Raw genomic sequence first — 20,058 nt, forward strand, 5'->3', positions numbered from 1 at the left:
TTGTCTGCAAACCAGCTTCTGCATGGCTGACTGCACGAAGAGTCGTTCCTTCTTTAGGATGCCCTGCATTTGTAATACCCATGCTTTCACAGCTACTGTTGTTCTGAATGAATTACTCCTCACTGCAGTGCATGTTTGCAGTTCACTATTAGATATGAAAATGCAATCTTCCTGAACCTTCAGCACATCTAACAACTCAGTTTCTATTTCAAACTAACCTCCCTTTTATTTGCAATTACTATATTACTGTGGTGTGTTGACCTTGGCTAGACACCAGGTGCCCACCAAGCCGCTCTGTTGCTCCCCTCCTCAGCAGGATGCAGGGGGAGAAAATAAGATGGGGAAAAAAAACCCACAACAACCCTCATCTGTCAAGATAAAGGCAGTTCCATGATTTTATTTCATGATTTGTTCCTCATTTTTATTTGTTTTTAAAATAAGAACTTTCCAGAACTTTTGTCACTATAAGCAGAAACACTGTTTTGGTAACAATGCCACCTACACAAGATTTGGACCTTCCCTTCCAACTGCTGACAATTAGAATGCAGGAGAGTATTCTTTTTCTGAAGCCTTTCAACATTACCTCAGGTTATCTGCTCAATAACAAGGCCTTCTATTTTATAGCGTAGGTAGTACATCATTAGGTGAAAGAAATACAGTATTAGGTACAAATTTCTTTTACAAAGCTACAAGCAATATGACTTTTTATTTCATAAATCCCCTCAAGCAATTCATTTCAGTAAGTCATTTTGAAACTAAACTATAGTTCAAAAGTTTAGTTTGACCTGTTCCTGCTATTCAGTAAGAGATCTAAAGTTGACCACCTTATTTCTGGACTAGCTGAAAAAATGTTTTGATTTCACCCAACATACTGACTAAACTAGCTTTCTGAAACAACAAATCCCTGGCCAACTTGCTGCAAGGTTATAAAAAACAGCAGCAAAGTCGTTATGGAGTATAGGCATGCAAAAGCAAAACAATTATTTTTGTTGTATAAGCACCTGGTTATAAAAGTGGGTTAAACAAATATCTGAGGAAGTACTCTTGCACGAGAACTGTGAAATTATGAGTAGTTTTATTGTTGAGCCAAGTCTGAAGATAATAAAGCCTCACTTGAAAATTAAGAGGGCAAGACATCACAGACTGTTAGATTTACATCAGCATAGACAGCGCAGCAAAAAATGAATTACAAGTGGAAGAACAACAAATGCAGAAGCTACTAATTCTACATTTAGGCTTACCAGGTGAGGTTTCCCAATAAATTTCCGGAAGGGTGGCTTAATGAACCTCATAGGCTTTTGGAAGCCATCAAGTTGAGAGTTTTGTAATTTTGAAAGACTGCAGCTTTGCTGGTTCCTGATGTGTATGTGAGACAGAGAGAGAGAACAATTAAAATCTAAAGCCATAGCATATCAAACCCCTGTATTTGAAATAACCTTAGTCGAGTACCTGTATCACTTACAAGTGCAAAGTGACTGTTTTTAAGTGATTTTTTTCTAGGACATTCGAAAAATTACTAGTCCTCCGACTAAACTCAAGCCCAAGTTGCACAGAATTATATAGTAAGCTGCATTCTCTTATGCAATGACAAATGAACAGAGATACTCTGCCTCCCTGGAATGCCGGTGATGCGCAGCAGGTTTCCCCAGGCCTGCCTGGCTGGTCCTTGCTGCCCTCCCCTGGCTGAAATGCTTTCTGCAGATCAGCAGTTGTTCTGCACTGCACTCTCTCTTAAAGTTGCACAGAACTTTCCGTTTCGTGAAATCCCAAATCCGACAGAAGCTCAGATAAATAGCTAGATGCTCCAGTTTCATCCTCCGCAAGCAGGACTTTGGGCTTTTGCTTGCTTAGGTTTTTTTTTACTGAGCCCACTGCTAATACAGTTGTGTTCATAAACCTCTGAATAAAACACATACTATGAAAAGTAACCACCAGAAGGCAAAATTCATAGTTCATGAAACATACAGGAACAGCTTTCATAGCTGCAAATGAGATTACTAGGGCAAAAATAGAGGCACACTGGACTAGCTCATAGGCACTGCCAGTATCTCATATGTGAACTATGAAAAACTCCCAATCTCAGGAAAATTCTACCCATCGTTCACACCATTACTGCCCTCAGCCCACATTACATGGTCCACATTACTCTGACAGTGTAACCCCCCTGAAGTCTGGGATAGCCACATTTACTGGAGAAACTGGAGCTTTCCCGCTTTGAGCGGCATATGCAAAAGGTAAGCAAGACAGTAACTGTGGAAGTGGCAAAAAAGCCTTCCCAGATAATAAGGCCAAACACACACTAAAAGACATAGCCCCAGGTACATAAAAGGCTATATGCAACTGTCCAATATTTACACACACACACACTTGGTATCTTTTACTTTTTTGTTCAAAGAATCTCAAATACAAGAAATATTTCTTCTGCAGCTTCACAAGTCAGTTTTCCCAAGTATGTGTGCATTGCCGCTATTTGCCATTACAGGCTGCATTAAAAATGAACAAACAGCAGCATATTAAGAGTGATCTGCAAATCATGACTATAGTGTAGATACAGGTCATTACATTCTAGCAATTCTTTAATCAACATCTCTTCTAACACAAATAAGTCATCTCTCTAATCAGCCAACCTCACAACATCAAAAGTGGAACAGGGTGACTGAGGTTAGCAAACACCTCTGGGGCAAACACCTTTAACAAACCCGTTGGAGGAATTCATACCAGTAAAAAGCTATTCCAAAAATCTAGCTTTTCTTCATAAAATTCTCCAATAACCAGAAAAATTCCAATTCTTTGTTGATATTCCACATGACATTACAAAACAACCAAGGCAACACAACAATGTATTCATCCTAAAATGCTTTTATGAAAGTACAAAATACCAAAAGAATGTTGTTATATGGCACATCAAGGAGTTTAAAAATAGTTAAGCATCTTTAAATTAATTTCTTCCTCTGTTCCCATTCAGGGCTACAGTTTCAGCTTGCTTTTCAATTTTTTTCCCCACTGCAGCTTAACCTCTTTCAAGGTAACACTCCATTACAGAGTAGTTTGCAACGTACATCAGTTGAATTTCAGTCCAAGTCAAACATACAAGGACAAAGTATAGAAAAGAATCACAACAAATGCAACTGTGGAAGGGTCAAAAAATGAACACATAAGAGAAATACAGGCTTGGGCCAACAAGATTCTTATTTGCTAATTACCTTGGAGTTACACCGTCTACATGAAACACTCTCTCATCTTCATTCTTCAACCTCTCTTTTCTTCTCCTTTCTATATCATGCCGTAGATCATTTGGATCTTCTAACACTCTCATAATGTTCTAGTTAAGAGGAAGGGTTAAAGTCAAGTTACCTAGTAATAACTAAACACTGATGTGATTATGTCCTTCAGGAGTTGCATCCAGTATCTAACTTTGTTAATGTAGTTCAACTATCTGCGCATAGGACAGATGCACATTAACCCAAGGATCCAAAGTCCAAAACAATAACAAAAGTAGTCCCAAACAATTACCCTTTCTTGCACCATCTGCCTTTCTACAAGCGTCCAAACAGTGAACAGAGCACTGGAATTCTGCATGGAGTTGTCAAGCAAAAATATTCACATAAATTCCAGTAAAGCTTAAGCAGTTCTACTACTCTTAATTAAGCTGAATCTCCACATACCTGTACTATAGAAAAAAAAAACAAAAAACAAACAAACAAAAAAAAAAAAACAAAAAAAAAGGGTAACTAAATCACAGTAAGTGTAGCTTGGAAGAGGAACACGGGAAATCTTATGTCCCTGGACGAAAGCATGGGATAAAATAGCATTCTGAGGAATTATGTGGATGTCGGGCCATTCTAACATTAGGGCAGAAGAAACATTAAGGCTTTTTCTAATCTCAGAGGTAATGTAAGAGCCACACATCAGCCACCTACTTAGTATTTACACTATTTAAAAACAGATAGGGGTTCAAGCAGCAGCAATTACCACACTCCAGCTACTCTGGAGAACACACCCACATTTTACTCATCAGTCAACACAGTATACTTGCACCATTGTAGTATCTGTAAATATGCACAAGTGTGCATTTCTTTCAAAATTGTCAGAATTACTGATGGTCTTCAAAGCACGTAAAAATGATGTACCAACAGCAAGGGGAAAATGTTGTTTACATCGATATAATTTTAACTTAATTACTGTTTGCCAAAAAAGTTAAGTAATCAAGATACCTGGGGAGATTCAGATGGCACAGTTCGTTTGTTCTGAAGTTCTGCTAGAGACATGTCAATCCTCCTGGAACACAAAAATACTTCATAAAAACAAGTGCCATCACTACAAATAGCAAAACCATTATTGATCAACTACAGAATTCTTTGCAGACTATGGACAGGTAGTTTACAGTCAGTGAAAAAACACCTAACATTGCATAAAGTCTACTGAAGATGAATTACCTTAATGCAAATAAATCAAGGCAAAAAGCACATCAATTACCTGTGAATTTCTGGATCCAAACGTATTTTAACTTCATTCATATTTGCAATTGGTTTATCCTGAATTTTTGAGAACCGTTCATGTAGAGTTATGTCAGAAGATGTAAAATAATTTGCTGTGAAGAGATATTAAATACAAGAATGTTTATTTGTAGTAGTTGCAATGCACAGTGGGAAATTGCATCTTTTAGAAGATTAACTCTTAAGGACACCAAGGTAACTTCTGAGATTACATTTCAAACTATTTCCACTTGCAGTTTCACAAATGAAAGACTTAAGACATCCTTCTTATTTAATAAGATTAAGCTCAATAGAAAGTTAACTGTTTGTCAGCTCTATCACAGTAGTAGTCAAATGACTAGAATCTAGAAATAAAGTTCAACACTGAACATGATGCAGCAGTCTAAACACTAATCTGAAAAGTTAAGGGAACTACATATAACTAGCAAGTTGTGACTAAAGCAAAGCTCCTTTTTTACTCTGTTCCTAAACAAGCAGGTTAGTCTTAAGCACCAGCATAAAACCATTTTGACCTTAACACTCCACAATACTGCCTCTATCATGGACGGAGATCTTCTTGCAATCATTCTCCACCCAACTACTTTAAATCCTCAACCTACATTTTCCTTAAAGAACAGGAAATTAAGCCAAAACACAAATGAAGCCAAAAGGCAAACACCTAATATTTACATGGACAGCATATCCAATTCATTAGACTTGGTTTGAATAACTATAAATATATAAACACATACATATACCCCAAATATTACAGCCACCTTTAACTTGATGGATAATTGTGATTATTTCCTGAGTAAATTCTCTTGATGGGTCGTTTTCAACATTTTGTGTTACAGATTCCATGTGCTCAAACACTGGATGAAAATTTTCATTTTTCCTGCCAACAGCAACCAGATCACGTGACATCTGTCTCTCTGTAGTATGACTAGAGGCAGTCCTAGAATAAAAGTTTACAGATACTCGCTTTAAAAGAATTCACTGTATCCAAAAACTTCAAATAGACAAGTAGAACAAAACAATAAATTAAGAAGTTCATTTCAGGAATAAGTGTGATGAAACTGAAATCTCATTTTGTTCCTTTTTTTTTAAATAAAAAAACTCATAAGGCCATAAGGAAGGAAAGCTACAATAAAATACAAAGAGATATGACTACATTCTCAGGAATCCTTCCAGTTTCAGTGAAGTACGTAATACAAAATTTGTGAATTTTGAACTTAATTCATCTAGGTTATCAAATAAAACAGGCAAATGAAGATCCCGATATACTACTTCAGTACAATTCAGGAAGGTGATTACGTGCATGTCTTTGTTTAGAAGGAGCTACCAGATAATTTTCAAGAACAGTTCAGAGATGTAAAAATCTCAGGGCATCTTTGGGAACTGAATCATCACTTGAGCCTAGTGAAACAGCTTTCCAGTGGCAGTGTGCGAACTTAAGAACGTGTTCAGCATCTTTTTGTGAAATTTTACTCATTCTAAATAAGTTTACGCCCCAAATGGTTGCATTGCTGCTTAAGAATTATTTTGACAAGGTAGCTAACACTTTAAAAATCCTGCTGTTCTCGTTGCAAGGAAAATGCTTGCCATTTGGAAAGATAAATTGAGGACTCAAACAGCCCACGTAAAAGCTTTTAGGATGAAGACTCTGTTTACTGTGCATCCTGCAAAGTGATTATTGCCCTGCCCATCCTGTATTTGAAGCAAATAAGACTAGAATTTTTATACAGGAATTGTATCAGAAATAGCCTCCAGCAGGTGCCAGAAGTCACCTATTTGCCCCAGTAAACGGGAAATAAACGCGTGCAAGAGGGAATCCAAACAATCTCAGTTCTAGATGATGTGAATTGTCTACCTGCTCCCCAGGTTTATAAAGTATTCTTCTCAGCTGAGTCATTTCAAATCAGGTGTTTGTTAAATGCCTTAAGTAGGCAGTACAAATATTCTCAGTCATCAGCTTCTGCAAAATTAGTGTTCTCATCTTTAAAAAAAAATAAATATTTAGCACTTTTGCCTGTGGAAGCGAACCTTCCACACATGAAATTAGCTGTAATCAATGTCATAGTTTCTTCAGTCTGCAAATAACTACCACGTCCATCGTACACGACTTTCAAAAACAGCAGCAAGATACTACGAGATACAGGAATTGTCCTGTGGGCTTGCAACAAAACCCAACAATAATTAGGCTACTTTCCTTAAATTATCATTCAGGAAGGTAAATGCTTGTCCTAGCCGGGGAGGGCGGGGGGGGGGGGGGGGAGGGGGCATTACTCCACTTCCCTTTCTTCAGTCTTTAATATTAGCCCACTATGTGCAGACAGTAACTTGTCCTTGTAACTCTCCATTGTATTACATGTTTCTGAAATATTGAAAGGGAAAAAAATTGATATAGATGTTGTTCTTTGGGACAAGAGGCAAAATACCTTTAAAATGAAGGCTGATCATTTTGGAAAGGAAGGTAATCCCTTCCAAAAGGGATTACTGCCATTATATGACATTCTTGCCTGCAACAGCAAGGCAACAAAACAGAAAAGCCTGCAAAAATCTACACAAACCAAGCTGCTTACTATCTACCATGTATCCATCATCTAGATTTTCGTAATATTAGCAATTTTCCAATTCAGCCGGCATTAGGAATGCTAAAGGCAACCACATGTATTACACAGAAGATGGACAGAAGCAGACTCTACTGCTTTTCAGTCCTTATGCCTCATCAGACTGCCACTTCATTTGTTACAACAATAAATAACATAACACAGGGATCGCCAATTTTGACAGCTTTATTGAACTTGAGATCTTGAACATCTGAACGTGTGCCTGAGATTTATGTAATTTAAAGGTTATCTGGTTTTTAGAAGAAACGAGGGATGACTCAGTCAAAAAAGATGCCATCATATTCCAGAAGAAAGCACAGGACTAGGCTTTTCTGCTTTTGGTTGGGGTTTTTTTTTTAATACAAGTAACACATTTACTTGTCATAAGCAACTTTTAACTACAGGTTTATATCAGGCATATCTGCTCTTTGCATTTCTTACTACTTCTCCATGAAAGGAAATAGGGGATTTTTTTGTTTGTTTGTTTTAATAGAGGTAGGCTGTAAGTTTCCAGTCTGGGCAAGTTAACATTTTAAACAAAATAAAATTAAAAAGGTACAACCTTAGTTTGTCCTGGTTACCTCTTAAAGAAACTGTGCTTTCCTCCAATATTCATAAGCTGTGAAGAGACAGGAAGAAAGAAGAAGAGGTGAGGGGAAACCAATACCTGTACTTGGTCACCATTTTCTTCATATCCACTTTGATTGTGAGATGTTCCCTCCTACAGTTGACATCTGACATTTTCACATCTGAAACAGTATGACTTGAATCACGCTGGCTATCGGAGGAATCTACTTTTTTCCTGAATTCCCCTTCTTTCCTTACTCTTTCCTTCGGTTTGTTTTTAAAAGATCTCAGATCAACATCCATTTTGGAAGAGTTAACACAAGCATCACAGCCCTTCTTTGAGCTATATTTAACAGGTACTTCGAAGTGCCCTTCTTCAGTCCGTCTCGCTCTTCCACCGCTAAAGTAATCTAACTCTTTGCTGTTCCGGGCACCCTTAGAAGAACCGTATTTCTGGTCTTCCTGCTTCACATACTTCTGAGCTCTATCGTCTGAAAAAAGCTTTTCCCCATCCGGATGCCTGCGCCGTTTGTGACTGTACTCGTAGGCTATCTTTGTGACAGAACCCTCCGAGTACTCCCTTTCAGCCGACCGGTGGGGCTGGGCACCCAGATTTCTTTGCTCCTCCTTTTCTTCGTAGGGTGGAAAAGAACGTTCTTGCTTCCACTTGGAATTTCTTGCTACTTCTCCACCGTCATACCTCTCCATTTCTTTAGCCCTTTTAGACGTGTGCCCATATTCTCTGTAATCGTGATCTTCAGGATACCTGTGTTGACATAAAGCAATTTACACTTGCACTAGAGAAGAAAGTGAGAACTTATATGTGCAGAATGTTGGACAGCAGAATGCGTGGCAAGTTAACCCATAATCCCTCACGCCAAGGTACAGATGTGCAGGGGCTCTTAAGAGGGAAATATTATCCTTTCATACTCTAGCCATCAATACGATTTACTTAAAAGACAAATACTTCACTACTACCAGTCGCCCATAATTAAACTACAAAGTGGCCAACGTGTTTCAAGGTGGTTATCTTCAACTATAATGAAAACAGACTTTCACTTGAGGCTTTACACCACAATACCCAGGTTTTAATTATTTTATTCCTATACCTCTTCTGTAAAGAGCTCCTTGCCGTAAATTCATCAGAAACTCTTCTGGGTGACTGACCATACTTCTCTTCATGTAACCTCTGGTGCCTCAAGTCATCTTCATGCCATTTTCTTTCAAGTTGACATGAAGCCCCTAACGGTCTATGAAGAGGTTTCATTCCTTTTTCATTTCCAGTGACTTTGTAGTGCTCAAACATGTATCTGTCTTCCATTTTGTGTTGGTAAAATGGACGATCACGCTCATTATATGGTATTTCCGAGTATTTTGGTGGTAACTGGCATCTCCTATTGCTTTCAGTTCTTTCAGATGAATGTGTTCTGTAGGGCTTATGACTGTAAGTATCTTCCATGGGAATTCTTTTCAGGTTTGGTGAAGGTGATCTACGTTCATATATTCTCTGGTGGTTATTTCCATAAGGTGCAAACCTGGAATTGCTTTGTCCGTATTTTTCATCTTCTGTTCTCCAAGGCATAGGTTTCTTTGGGTCCTTACGAAAGGTTTTATATTCACAGTCATAATTTATATGAGCATGCCTTTGCCTATGGTGCTCTGGACTCCTAAATGCTGGAGATAAGGACCTAAGGCAAAAATAAAAATCCACTTTGAGTAGTCCCATAAAATTGAATCAACCTCTTAATGAGAACTTTTATTCCCTAAGGAAGTACAGTTTAGTACGCGATTTTAATCAACTGGTAAAAAAATTAAAACCAAGATAGTCAAAGTGTCATTTGCCTGGCTAGAATACCAAGCTTACTTTTATTCTGTTGGAAGTTTTCGTAGTAAAAATACTCACTTGAAATAGTAGTAAGTCAATCATTTTTCTGTCTTTGCATTCTTTCAAACTAAAAATAATTTCATATATATGAAGTTTCCACTACATTGAAAGCAACTGTTATACACATTTTCACACTTCTCAAGCATTCCCTATCTTTTTCAGTGTCAAGAGAAAAAAGGGGAAGGAAAAAAAGCATATAAAAGGAATGAAAAAAAAAAACCCCAAAACCAAACAAACAAAGCAGGGGAAGAAAACCCAAACAAAACCCACTACCTTTTCAGGTTTTCTTTGCATGTCTAAACAACCCCCAAAACTGGTTGAAAACATTATAAGATATCCTATTTAAAATGTCACACAGGTAGGCTTTTTCCTGTAGAAAAGACCAAGTTTGAGAAAGATGTTTTGGTCTTTTTGTATAATTGTGTGTACATGTGCACACATGTACACACATGTATAATATGCACTTCCACACCTATTGCAGCTTTTGCTCTTTCAATTGCATCACTCAGCTTTGCGTTTTCACCTACAGTTACAAAAATGAAAGCAACCCATTAAGAGTTTTTAGCCAAAACCTCCTTAAATAAAAGCAGTACAAGCCACTAGCAAGAACCAGAAAGCAATCCCAGACGTGACAGTTCTGCTTGTATTCAAGTATTCACTGTACACTCTTGATACACTCTAATAAAAAAAAATTGAAAAACATAAGTTGAAAAAATTCAAGGAAGTCACTTCCTTTGTACACATATTGCAAACATACAATCTGGCATAATTATTTGCTCCATTTCTGCAAATGAGTTCAAACTCAGAACCACAGATCTTCCTAAAACTATAATGGCTAACTTCCCACAGCACCCATACTGCTGCTGCCGCCCCACGTTGCTGCGGTTAAGGCTTGCCTTTTAATGAGAGCTGGGGCATTCCTCCCTGCCCTTCACTCAAAGGACATATTCACAACTATCGATCTAGTATGGAGGTAGATAGGATTTCTCTTTTTAAAAACAAACAAGCAAAAACTCACACACATTCTTCTGTGTTATCTAACAAACGCCCTTGGTCTTGGTCATCACAACTTAATAACAGGCTGTTCAGAAAAGGAACCCCAAACCAGCAAAACAAGTGGTTTCATATTACATACTAACAGCTCTTGAAAGCTTAAAATTGTATTCCAGCCTTCTGGTTTTACCATCTCGAATTGGCATTGCAAGTCCTAAAAATGAGGCAGGTAACTAGCGGCCTGACATAACCTGGATGTTATTCTGGTGACATACATCAATGACACACGCTACCAGGCCAGTGTCCAAAAAGAAGGGCGCTGACTCCCATGCTTCCAGTCCGCTTTATGCTGCAAGGCATATCTAACTGTGCTGAAGATCAATTTGCGGATCAGCCCCAATGGCCCAGAAAGCCTGAGGTGTTTGAACTAAGAAGTATTTTTTTAACAGTCGATCTGGCCCTCCCTGTAGACCAACAGGCAAAACAGGAGTGAGCTACGGACATTAAGTGCACCAGGCGGTGCTTGAGTAAAAATAACCTTAACTAGTTGGGTGCTTGGATTTTGTGCTTAAGGTAGTTCCAAGTCCCAAAACACACAAGCTGTACAAGGTTCTTGGCAGACAGCAAAACTTTAACACCTCTAGCTTATTAAAAAAAAATCATAATTAAATTCTGGGTTGGGAAAAAAATTGCACAAGGTATTCAGTTTGGAAAACAAATCATTGTTAATAAAATACACTTTACAAATTGCAATTCTGGATACAATTTTCCTTCTTTTATGCAAGTTTTAAGTCCTAATTATAAATCCTTATACAGAGCTACGTTTCAGAACACAGGTTGTAAATAAATATTTACCTTGGTTTCCATCGTGGTGATCTTGATCTAGATCTTGTCATCTTCTCTCACGTGTTTATATGAGTTTCTTGAAGCTGTAAAAATGATACAATTTACTAGTGTTATAACAGAAAGGTGCTACAAATTGCAACAGGGACAGTTGTTTTTAACAAGTGTAGTATTAGATGCTTCAAGGTTGGGGTGAGGCATATTTTTAGGTTGTTTTACCTCTAATTCACATTTTAAGGCAAGTAACATTTTTCCTAATTGCTGATCTCAGAACACAGCTTATTTTCTTTACAAAGATTTAAATATTTGACCATTGCTCTCTTTTTCTCTCCATTTTGTATGCTGTCTATTCAGTCTCTTTTTAAATGTTAATAAAGTCACAAGCAAGCTGCAGCAACCGAAAAAAAATGCTGTAATTGTTAGCGTGTATTAAATGCTATAGATGATAGAGAGGGAAGAGACAGCCAGCTTTAAAATCAAGTTTACAAAGAAAAGTGTTTTTGCATCAAGTTATATTCTGAACTTCATATATACTGAACTGCAATTTGTAACATACACTGATATTATTACATGGTTACAGACCTGCTGTAAACTTTAACTGCTCCATCAAGCTGCTATATCATCACAAGCCTCATCCAAATAATACCATGTGCAAAAAGATCACTTTTCATTTTTCTACTTAACTTGTTAATAACCTACTACCTAGAGGCACATTTAAATATACAGTGGATGCACTATGACAGAAAGCACTGCTCCTGCATCCTGGAAGTAGCTCTGGGCATCCCTTCTCATAAAAGCCATGGAAGAATGAGAAACCTATCAGTGGAATCTACCCTTCTTACTCCTCTTTGCAAAAAGGTACTAGAAACTCAGAAAACAAGCGGTGAGAGGACATTATACAAACTCACCAGTAACGTGACTGGTGAATAGGAATGGAATGACTATTCATTATTTAGCAAACACAAGGATTAAAGCAGAGTGAAATTATCAGGTAACTGATTAAACATTGGCATTTGGACCGCATACCCATGCCTACAGCTCCTAATTACCACAAGATGCTGTAAAGGCCAGGAACATAAATAGATACACAAACAGATCCATCAACAGCTCTGAAATTAAGGAACAACCAGTCACTTGAAGCTGGAAGAATATGCCCAGGTCAATGTGACTCTATACGTGCTCTGGTATTTTCTGTATTTGCTCACAGACGCTCATGGAGACACAAAACTAGTCTGGACTGGCCAAGTAAAGCCTTTCTGACACTCCCAGTGCTCATATCATTTCTTTAACTAAATCTTTTACCTGACCAACTAAAACTGAAGGGGGAGAAAAACCAGCAAGCTTTAAGAAGCAGTGTGCCCCCACATGCCTGACCCAGTGCCTTGCTGGCCCCCCCCCCCCCCATCACACTAATTGGTCAAATAAAATATTCCCCCTTGCTACATCTGATTTTTTTGTATGACTAGCTCATGGCTAAACCGGCAGCATCTTAGAGGAGAACATACAGCATACTTCCGATGCCTACCACCGCAGGTGGACATCAGACAAGCCATCTACTCCCTTTCGGAGTGATTCTGGAAACATTCACTTCCTGCTCATTAAGTTGCACCATAAGCTAACCAGGCTATTATTTGCAAGACATAGCAATAGCTTAGTTCTGGAGAAAACCCTCAAGTTTTTTTTTAAATCTCAAAAGTTTCCTGTTTACCATGAGAGTATTTTCTCCACGATGAATCTTTCCATCTAAGGCATGAAGTTGTAAGAAGTGTTGCAAGGGATAGCGAAGCAAAAAGAAAAAAAAAACCACAAAAAAAACCCCACCCAAGCCCAAAGCACCCCAAAGACAACATATAATATTTGTTCCCTGAACTTCCAAATATGAAGTTAGCATTGCCTCTTAGACACTAAAGGCATATATGTGAGGGCTGCATAGCATGAATTAAGTTCAGGCCCTTTTCTTACTCAAAGATCATACTAGCCAAAGTTAATATGATGCTCCAATGCCAGTACTCATATTAAATACTATTTCTCAGATATAAGTAATACTGTGACCAAAATACTTTCCTACTTCTCACCCATAAAAACACACCTTACAAAACCAAACAGTGTTTCGGGAACAAAACAACACACCCCTGACTAACACATTTCAAAAAGAGGTCCCTGTCCCCCAAGCTTCAAAGATTCACTACTACCCGCTCTTCTTGTAAACTTCAAAAAGTGACAGTGTTTTATGTGCCAATCAAATTCTTTCTTTCTATCTTCCCTTCAGTTCTGAACTTTATCCTTCGTTTTCAAGTGAGTATGTAAACACCAAAAAGACAAAAGTACCATTAAACCCCACCCAGCCATCGTACAGAACCTGATACGCAGGGATCTCTCATCACAGACCGATCAAGTTAGAAACTGAACACATAACGAGAGATTCCTTATTCTTTCGAGACTGGCTAAATATTCGTACTAAAAGCGCAAGAAGGACTGTGACAGCATGTCCTAGATCTTGCCTTAGGATAAAGAGGACTACTGTAATTTCCAGTGAAGACACTCCTCTCGTTTAGGAGAAAGAAAGCATTCATTTGTTTCAATGCACCTCCTAAAAAGTGACCCCATGCAATATGATTTCCTCACAGTGAGATTCAAGATGCAATACGCAGCATACAAAGGCAGCAGACGTTCAACCCCAATCAAGACTCCCAGCGTAACAGCAGAATCACAAATTGATCTATACAGAATTTGTAAGCACGTTGCTAAATTCAGGTTGAAATCACCTCCCCTAGACCAGCGACACTGTTCCAGCTTTTTGTAGGATGGTACTGGGTAGCAAGCCTGTCTATAGCTGAATTACTTGATTCAAGTGAAAGCCCTACGGTTCCCGAGTCAGCCATCCAGGTGCCTCTGAAAGTCCAGGTCATGGTGGAGCGGAGGTGCCAGGACCTGCTACACTCTGGGTTCTGAATTTCGTCAAAGTCCTCCTGCTGTACTTTACGGGATGCTGTCACTATGAAAACATGAAGAACTTTTTTTTTTTTTTTTTTAACTAGGAAGCAGCATTATTAGGTTCATTCTGCTGCTTGCGTTTGTTGTGTTACAACAATAAGTGACTCATTGGAGGAGTTATCAGTAACTGTGCTTAGATAGTTTTTAAATATTAATGGGAACCCCATCTTTTATTTTCTTCTCCTTGACTTTTGGAATTGAAATCACACAACTTCCCTCTCAGGAGAAATGGTCTCAAGCCTGCTGCCAGCTCTCCTCTGATTCCACCCTTGAGAGATCAGTGCTTTGACAAGTACAAAATTCTTGTAGTACCTATCTACTACAAACCTGAAAGGAGTATCTTAAGAGAAGTAACTTGAAAATGGCCAGAAACTCTACGGGATGCACCAACCTGAACACACATTCTTTCAGAAAGGCTATGAATTTTTAACAACTTGCTCTCCTGAACAGAACAATCTTCCATCTCCTTGATTTTCTCCAGCATGAAATAGAAGAAATCACAAATGACTACAGTCATCATCTGGCTGAATGGAGGGCAACTGGAGCTCTTCCCAATACAAAGAGCCCCACACCAGCAAGCCGCAAACAGCTAAAACCTTGCAGATAGAGCACAGACTGAGTAGAAGTAGTTAACTCTCCTGTAAACATACCATAAATACGTGGACTGCGTTACACGCCTCTTGGGCGCCTTCCGTCACCTACAACAGACTGTGGAAGAAACCCTACGCAGGACGCACGAAGGGCAGGTCAACAGTAGTAGTGCCCACCGTCCAGGAGCTGCTTTTCAATTGCCTTTTCACCTGTAGCGAAGGGAGACGTCACTCCTCACCCCTTTGTAAGGGACTGCCTGACGGCCGTTGCCACTGCCTCCCAAATCTTTTAGCAGAAGGGACAAGTGAGTCTTTCACAGCCTGGGTCATACAGCAGACAGGAAGACAGACACTGACCCTTGCTGCAAAAGCTACCCAGCTCACTATTCTCTCTGCCCAAAAAGATAAGAAGCAGCGGCAAGCTTTTCATTGACTGTCTTCCAGGCGGGGATCAACTGGAAGCTGCGAGGGACACGCCAAAGCGTTTATTGCTGCAGTGTCTGTCAGGAAAGAGAAACCAGGAATTGAGAGTCTCAACACCAAGACAGCCAGGTATTTGACAGAAATACAATCAAATTAAAAGCTCAGCTGCAATCCAGGCTTAAAAAAAAAAGGAAAGATCTTGAAGCCTGCAATACAGAACACCATTTACCCTGTCCTTAAGTGAAAAGCATAGAACTGGCAACCTTTCTAGTAGGTAAGTTGTAATAGCAGACTCAAAGGCTCATGTCCCACGCAGCTCCCACCCCAGCCGTCGTCCGAGCGGGATACAGCCTGGCATGTTCTTGCCCATTCAGCTTCCACACAAATCTTACCACCTCCAACAGCTAATGCCCAAGAAAAGAGCCTAAGAACAGAGAAACATCTCCCAGCAAACCAGCCTGAACGTTTCAGAACCTGCAACAGGACTTCACATCTCCTTTAGCCAACACTTGCCAGACTGGCTTGGGGACCATCACCACAGGATGAGGCTCCCGGTGCTGCACTGGGCCACGCATACACCCATTTCTCCCTGATTTTTCTAGTAAACACCTTCAACCTCACAACCACCGGTCCCAACTGGCACCTCCGCCCACCCCCCACAACCCGGCAGGGGCTGGAGGAAGGATGTCACCAAGTGTGCAGGACAGCCCTGCCCCATGCTCCAGCGCCGCTGCCCCAGCACCAGGGAGCAGCGGTGCAGAGTTACAGCTCTGCCAGCCCACAGAGGTGACTCCCAACTCAAGGCACATCGCCTCAGGGCAGGACAGATGTGGCAGGTTTGGAAACTATTAGCTAGGACAGCTGTTTAACTCAAGGACACACACACCCTCCGGCTGAGGCAAATGGAACTCGGCTGAGGGATTTCTAAAGCATCCCCTCTTTTAGACACCACAGCAGGTAACAGGTCAACGCAAGCGACCAAGATCCAAATTTCCATCCTCAGTTTCCTCACAGCTCTCTGAGATTCAGTGAGTGCTCTTTCTGATTAGACATCCCTTCTCCTGGTCACTCTCAGAGCGCCTTCCACACCTCCAAGGTTATGCTTTGAATCTCCACAATATTTTGTGTCAGGTCTGGCAGCACCCTCAGACCACCGCAGCCTCAGTTGCGCTGCCAACACAGCCTGGAGATGACACCACCAGGGAGACGGCAGGGCTATTCCTTTTTTTTTTTTCTTCCTTCTCCTTTCCTTTCATTCTCTCTCTTTTTATCCCATGCTACGTTTACCAAGTTTCCTGATCTGGTCCACAGCATCTTCAACTGGGCATGGTGGGCAGCAATGGTGGGAGGCAGCACCACAAGCCCCAACTCCTGCCGAGCGTGCCACGACCCGAGCGAGGTGAGCTCCAATGCTCCAGTTTGCCTGCTGAGAAATAGGGTCCCCCCTGCCCTCCCGAAACCGCAGCCACCGTGGCTTTAGAGAACACTCTGTCCTCCTCCTCAGCGTTATCCTTTTTCTTTGGCACAGGCTAGGGAAGGCAGCCTTTACACACGTTGTATCCCCGTACCGAGGATCCTTCACAGATAACCAGGCCTCACGCTGGCGAGGTAACCATCCCACGCAGCACCAGCACACAGGCGTCACTCCCCTCTGCTTGCTATACACAGTATCCATCTTCATATAGATATAAAAATAAAAATTATTGTTCCTCCTTACACTCCCAGTAGGATGAAGACCTAGCACAGAAAGTACCTGCCTAGCTGAAGCACACAGTACTTCTTCATGGACCACTAAACAAATTTTAAGCAATTCCTTGGGATACACAGAAAGTATTCCCCTGCCCCTGCGCATTTGAGCAAAGGAATAAAAATAACTGAGTAGATCTACTGAGCGTGTAACTGAAGCTCGGTGTGCTCTCATTTAAAACTAACCCATTTAATGACACTAATTAGCAGGCGATGCCTCACCTTTGCAGAAAAACAGATTACAATGCCAACTTGGAAAGACTGAGCAGGATAAATCTGCATCACATAATAAATTAGGTATTTCGCTCTCAAATAAACACTTTGGTGGTTTTTTTTTTAAACAAAGAAAGCACAGTCCACAAACACATTGGTGAGCCATTTCTATAATGCATCGAATTAGAGGCCTTTAACACCCGCCTGTTACAGAGCCTTAAATGTCACAGCACCATCCCCAGCCACTTCTGCCTACCAGTTTCTAAGGGGATGCCAGAAGCGCGTTAAATCCGCTCCCGTCATAGTCCTGGAGACAAACCACAACAACTTCCTGCCTACTAAAAGCTCTCCAACACGTACAAACCGCAATGGAGACCTTTGCTTTTTCACCTTAAGTCACAAAAACACCAGGAAAACCAAAAGAAACCCCTTATTTATTCAGAATCGGCAATGCCATGCAGCAGCGCTGCCAGGAGGCTGGGAAGTCCGGGCTGCCTTCCCCAGCCACGCTGGAGAAATGAGCCCTTGCTGGAAGGCTCCCAGCACGTTTCCTCCCTTCCCTGCAGACAGCGAGCGCCTGCTGCCACCTGAGAGGAAAAGCAAACCTAACTGCGTGCAAACGCATCGCTTGCCAGCTTGCTGCGACACCAACCCAGCCTACATTACCTCCTGACAGGTGAACACCCACAAGGCAACCCTGCACCGACATCAAGCCCATCTCATCAGAGCGCAGGCGGATGGAGAGTCGGTTTGATCGCTCTTACAAGAGCGATGGCAGAAATACCAGTTATTTTGCTGAAGGCAGATGTGGAGGAGTACATGGACACTCATTAAGGCAGGCAGCTGTTTATCAGGATAACAGGGTGTGCCTCTAAAGGAAGTTAATTAATTTCAGCTCACCTCATCAACACCAATATTAAAAAAAAAAAAAATCCTCATGGCTTCTGATTAGTCCTTCAGCATGGAAAGATGACAACGAGGGGAAAGACTTAGTCATCCATGTTCTCTGCCCCTCTCTGCCCAGTCCTGCGTCTCACAGCCTGACACAACGTGGCTCCTGTCACCGGAGATCCTCCTGTGCCTTTTGCATATTTCTTCCCCTCCCCTCCTGGCATCCTCCTCCATGCTCTTCCTCCTGCCATCCGCACCCAGCAAAACTTTCACCAAAGATTCACTTTTCCTTGAGGCCCACAAACACCCGAGGTAAGCAGGTAATTAAAAATCCCCCAGCAATTTGAGCAGCCTTTGTTTTAAAACCTTAGCAATTCAGGAACCTAAACAATATTTACGAGCGACTCGGGGCGCCCCAGGATTGCGATCAAAACGAAGCGTTGCTGTTCGGGATGGAGTTGAGCCAAGCGAGGAGACGGCTATCGCCGATTCCTCCCGAGACGCCGCTGCCCCCGCGGACGTGCCCGAGCGCAATCAGCTAAACCAACCGGCGAAGTACCGAAACCCACGGATTTGGTCAAATCAGCGCTAATTCACCTCGCTTTGGTCTGACTCCATCCTGAAGACGTATCCGCCTCAAACTAAGCTGCGACCGCCGGTACAAAACCCGCACTGCCTTAAGTTATTGCAGCCGCGCTAACCGGTGTTAAACCCGAGCGTGACAACACACAAACGCCGAGGAACCGCGGCAGACGCCGGGTTTCTGGAACACTCAGGACACGGGGCCGGGGGACACGACATGGCACCGGCTCCGTCCTCTGCTCCCGGCCCACCCCACCCCCCCAACCCGGCCGAACGCTTGTGCTGCGTGTGCCCCCGCCCCCCCGCCCGGTGCCACAAAAGGCACGGGGCACTGGTGGGTGTGCGTGTACACCCACGGACACGGACACACAGAGGCGGGTGAGGGAGGCGGGCGAGGGACGCGGCCCCCCCCGCCGCCGCCCTCCGCGTCCCCGCCGCCCCCGGCCCGCCGAGACCCGCCGGGGGCGGGCAGGGACCGCCGGAGAAGGGCCGGGGCGGGCTGTGCGGGGCGGCGGAGCTCGGCGGCGGAGCTCGGCTCACCCCGGCCCGCCGAGAGCCCCGCGGGGCCCCGCCGCCGCCCTCCCCTCCCCGGGCCGCGCCTGAGCAGGCCCCACCGAGGACCGTGGGGCCGCCGCCGCCGAGACCCCCCCCCGCGCTCACTCACCGCCAGCGGGGCCCGCTACCGGAGCCGGAGAACCGCCGCCGTCTCCGCCCCGAGCAGGTGCCCGGCGGGGAGGCGGGGCGGGTCCCGGCGGTGCCGCGCCGGCCGCGGCTGCTCCCTCACGGGCGCGGCGGAGAGAAAGGGCGGGCGGCCCGGAAGAGGAGGAGCGGCCGCGCCGGGCCCCGGTCGGCGGCGGCGGGGCCGCCTCCCGCCCCGCTCCGTGGGGCAGGTCCGGAGGGGCCTTTCCGTGGCTGCGAAGCCCCGGGCTGCCGTGACGCTCCTCCCCGAACACCCTGCGGGGTCGGGGGGGGTTGCGGCGAGGCGGCGCACCGCCCCGCGGCCTGCCTGGAGGGTGAGGCGGCGGCCGGCGCTCGGTGCCGGGAAGGCAGGGCCCCGCTGGTGGGGGGTTTGGGGTTTTTTCCCCCCCTCCGAGGTTCTCCTCAAGCGTCTCGGAGCGTTCGGTGGAGATCCCCTTCCCCGGAGGAGGAGGCGGTGGGATGAGGGTCGTGCACCCCGTGGGCCAGGCCCCCGTGGGGTGAGCCGCCTCTGCAGCAGCGGACGCCCTTCAGAAAGAGAGTATCTTTTT

The 20,058-nt window shown here is 43.0% G+C and overlaps 1 protein-coding gene across 4 annotated transcripts in view; it reads right to left on the reverse strand.

The window, feature by feature from the left end:
* Nucleotides 1-19,637, reverse strand: part of BCLAF3 (BCLAF1 and THRAP3 family member 3) — a 35,464-nt gene extending 15,827 nt beyond the window's left edge. For 2 of the 4 annotated variants that reach the window (XR_012651223.1, XM_075033405.1), the window contains exons 1-9: nucleotides 19,476-19,634; nucleotides 11,385-11,458; nucleotides 8,761-9,339; nucleotides 7,752-8,417; nucleotides 5,234-5,430; nucleotides 4,477-4,591; nucleotides 4,215-4,278; nucleotides 3,204-3,322; nucleotides 1,242-1,356 (exon numbers count right to left, since the gene is read on the reverse strand). Coding sequence is in view for 3 of the 4 variants with exons in the window: in XM_075033405.1 (XP_074889506.1) it covers nucleotides 1,242-1,356; nucleotides 3,204-3,322; nucleotides 4,215-4,278; nucleotides 4,477-4,591; nucleotides 5,234-5,430; nucleotides 7,752-8,417; nucleotides 8,761-9,339; nucleotides 11,385-11,425 (1,896 nt within the window). In the remaining variant the exon portion in view is untranslated. Of the gene's footprint in view, nucleotides 1-1,241; nucleotides 1,357-3,203; nucleotides 3,323-4,214; nucleotides 4,279-4,476; nucleotides 4,592-5,233; nucleotides 5,431-7,751; nucleotides 8,418-8,760; nucleotides 9,340-11,384; nucleotides 11,459-19,475 lie in introns of all 4 variants that reach the window. The other 2 variants (XM_075033406.1, XM_075033407.1) reach the window with 2 other exon arrangements.
* Between the last annotated feature and the right edge of the window lie 421 nt (nucleotides 19,638-20,058).

Source organism: Buteo buteo, chromosome 8, assembly GCF_964188355.1.
Source record: "Buteo buteo chromosome 8, bButBut1.hap1.1, whole genome shotgun sequence".
NCBI lineage: Eukaryota > Metazoa > Chordata > Aves > Accipitriformes > Accipitridae > Buteo > Buteo buteo.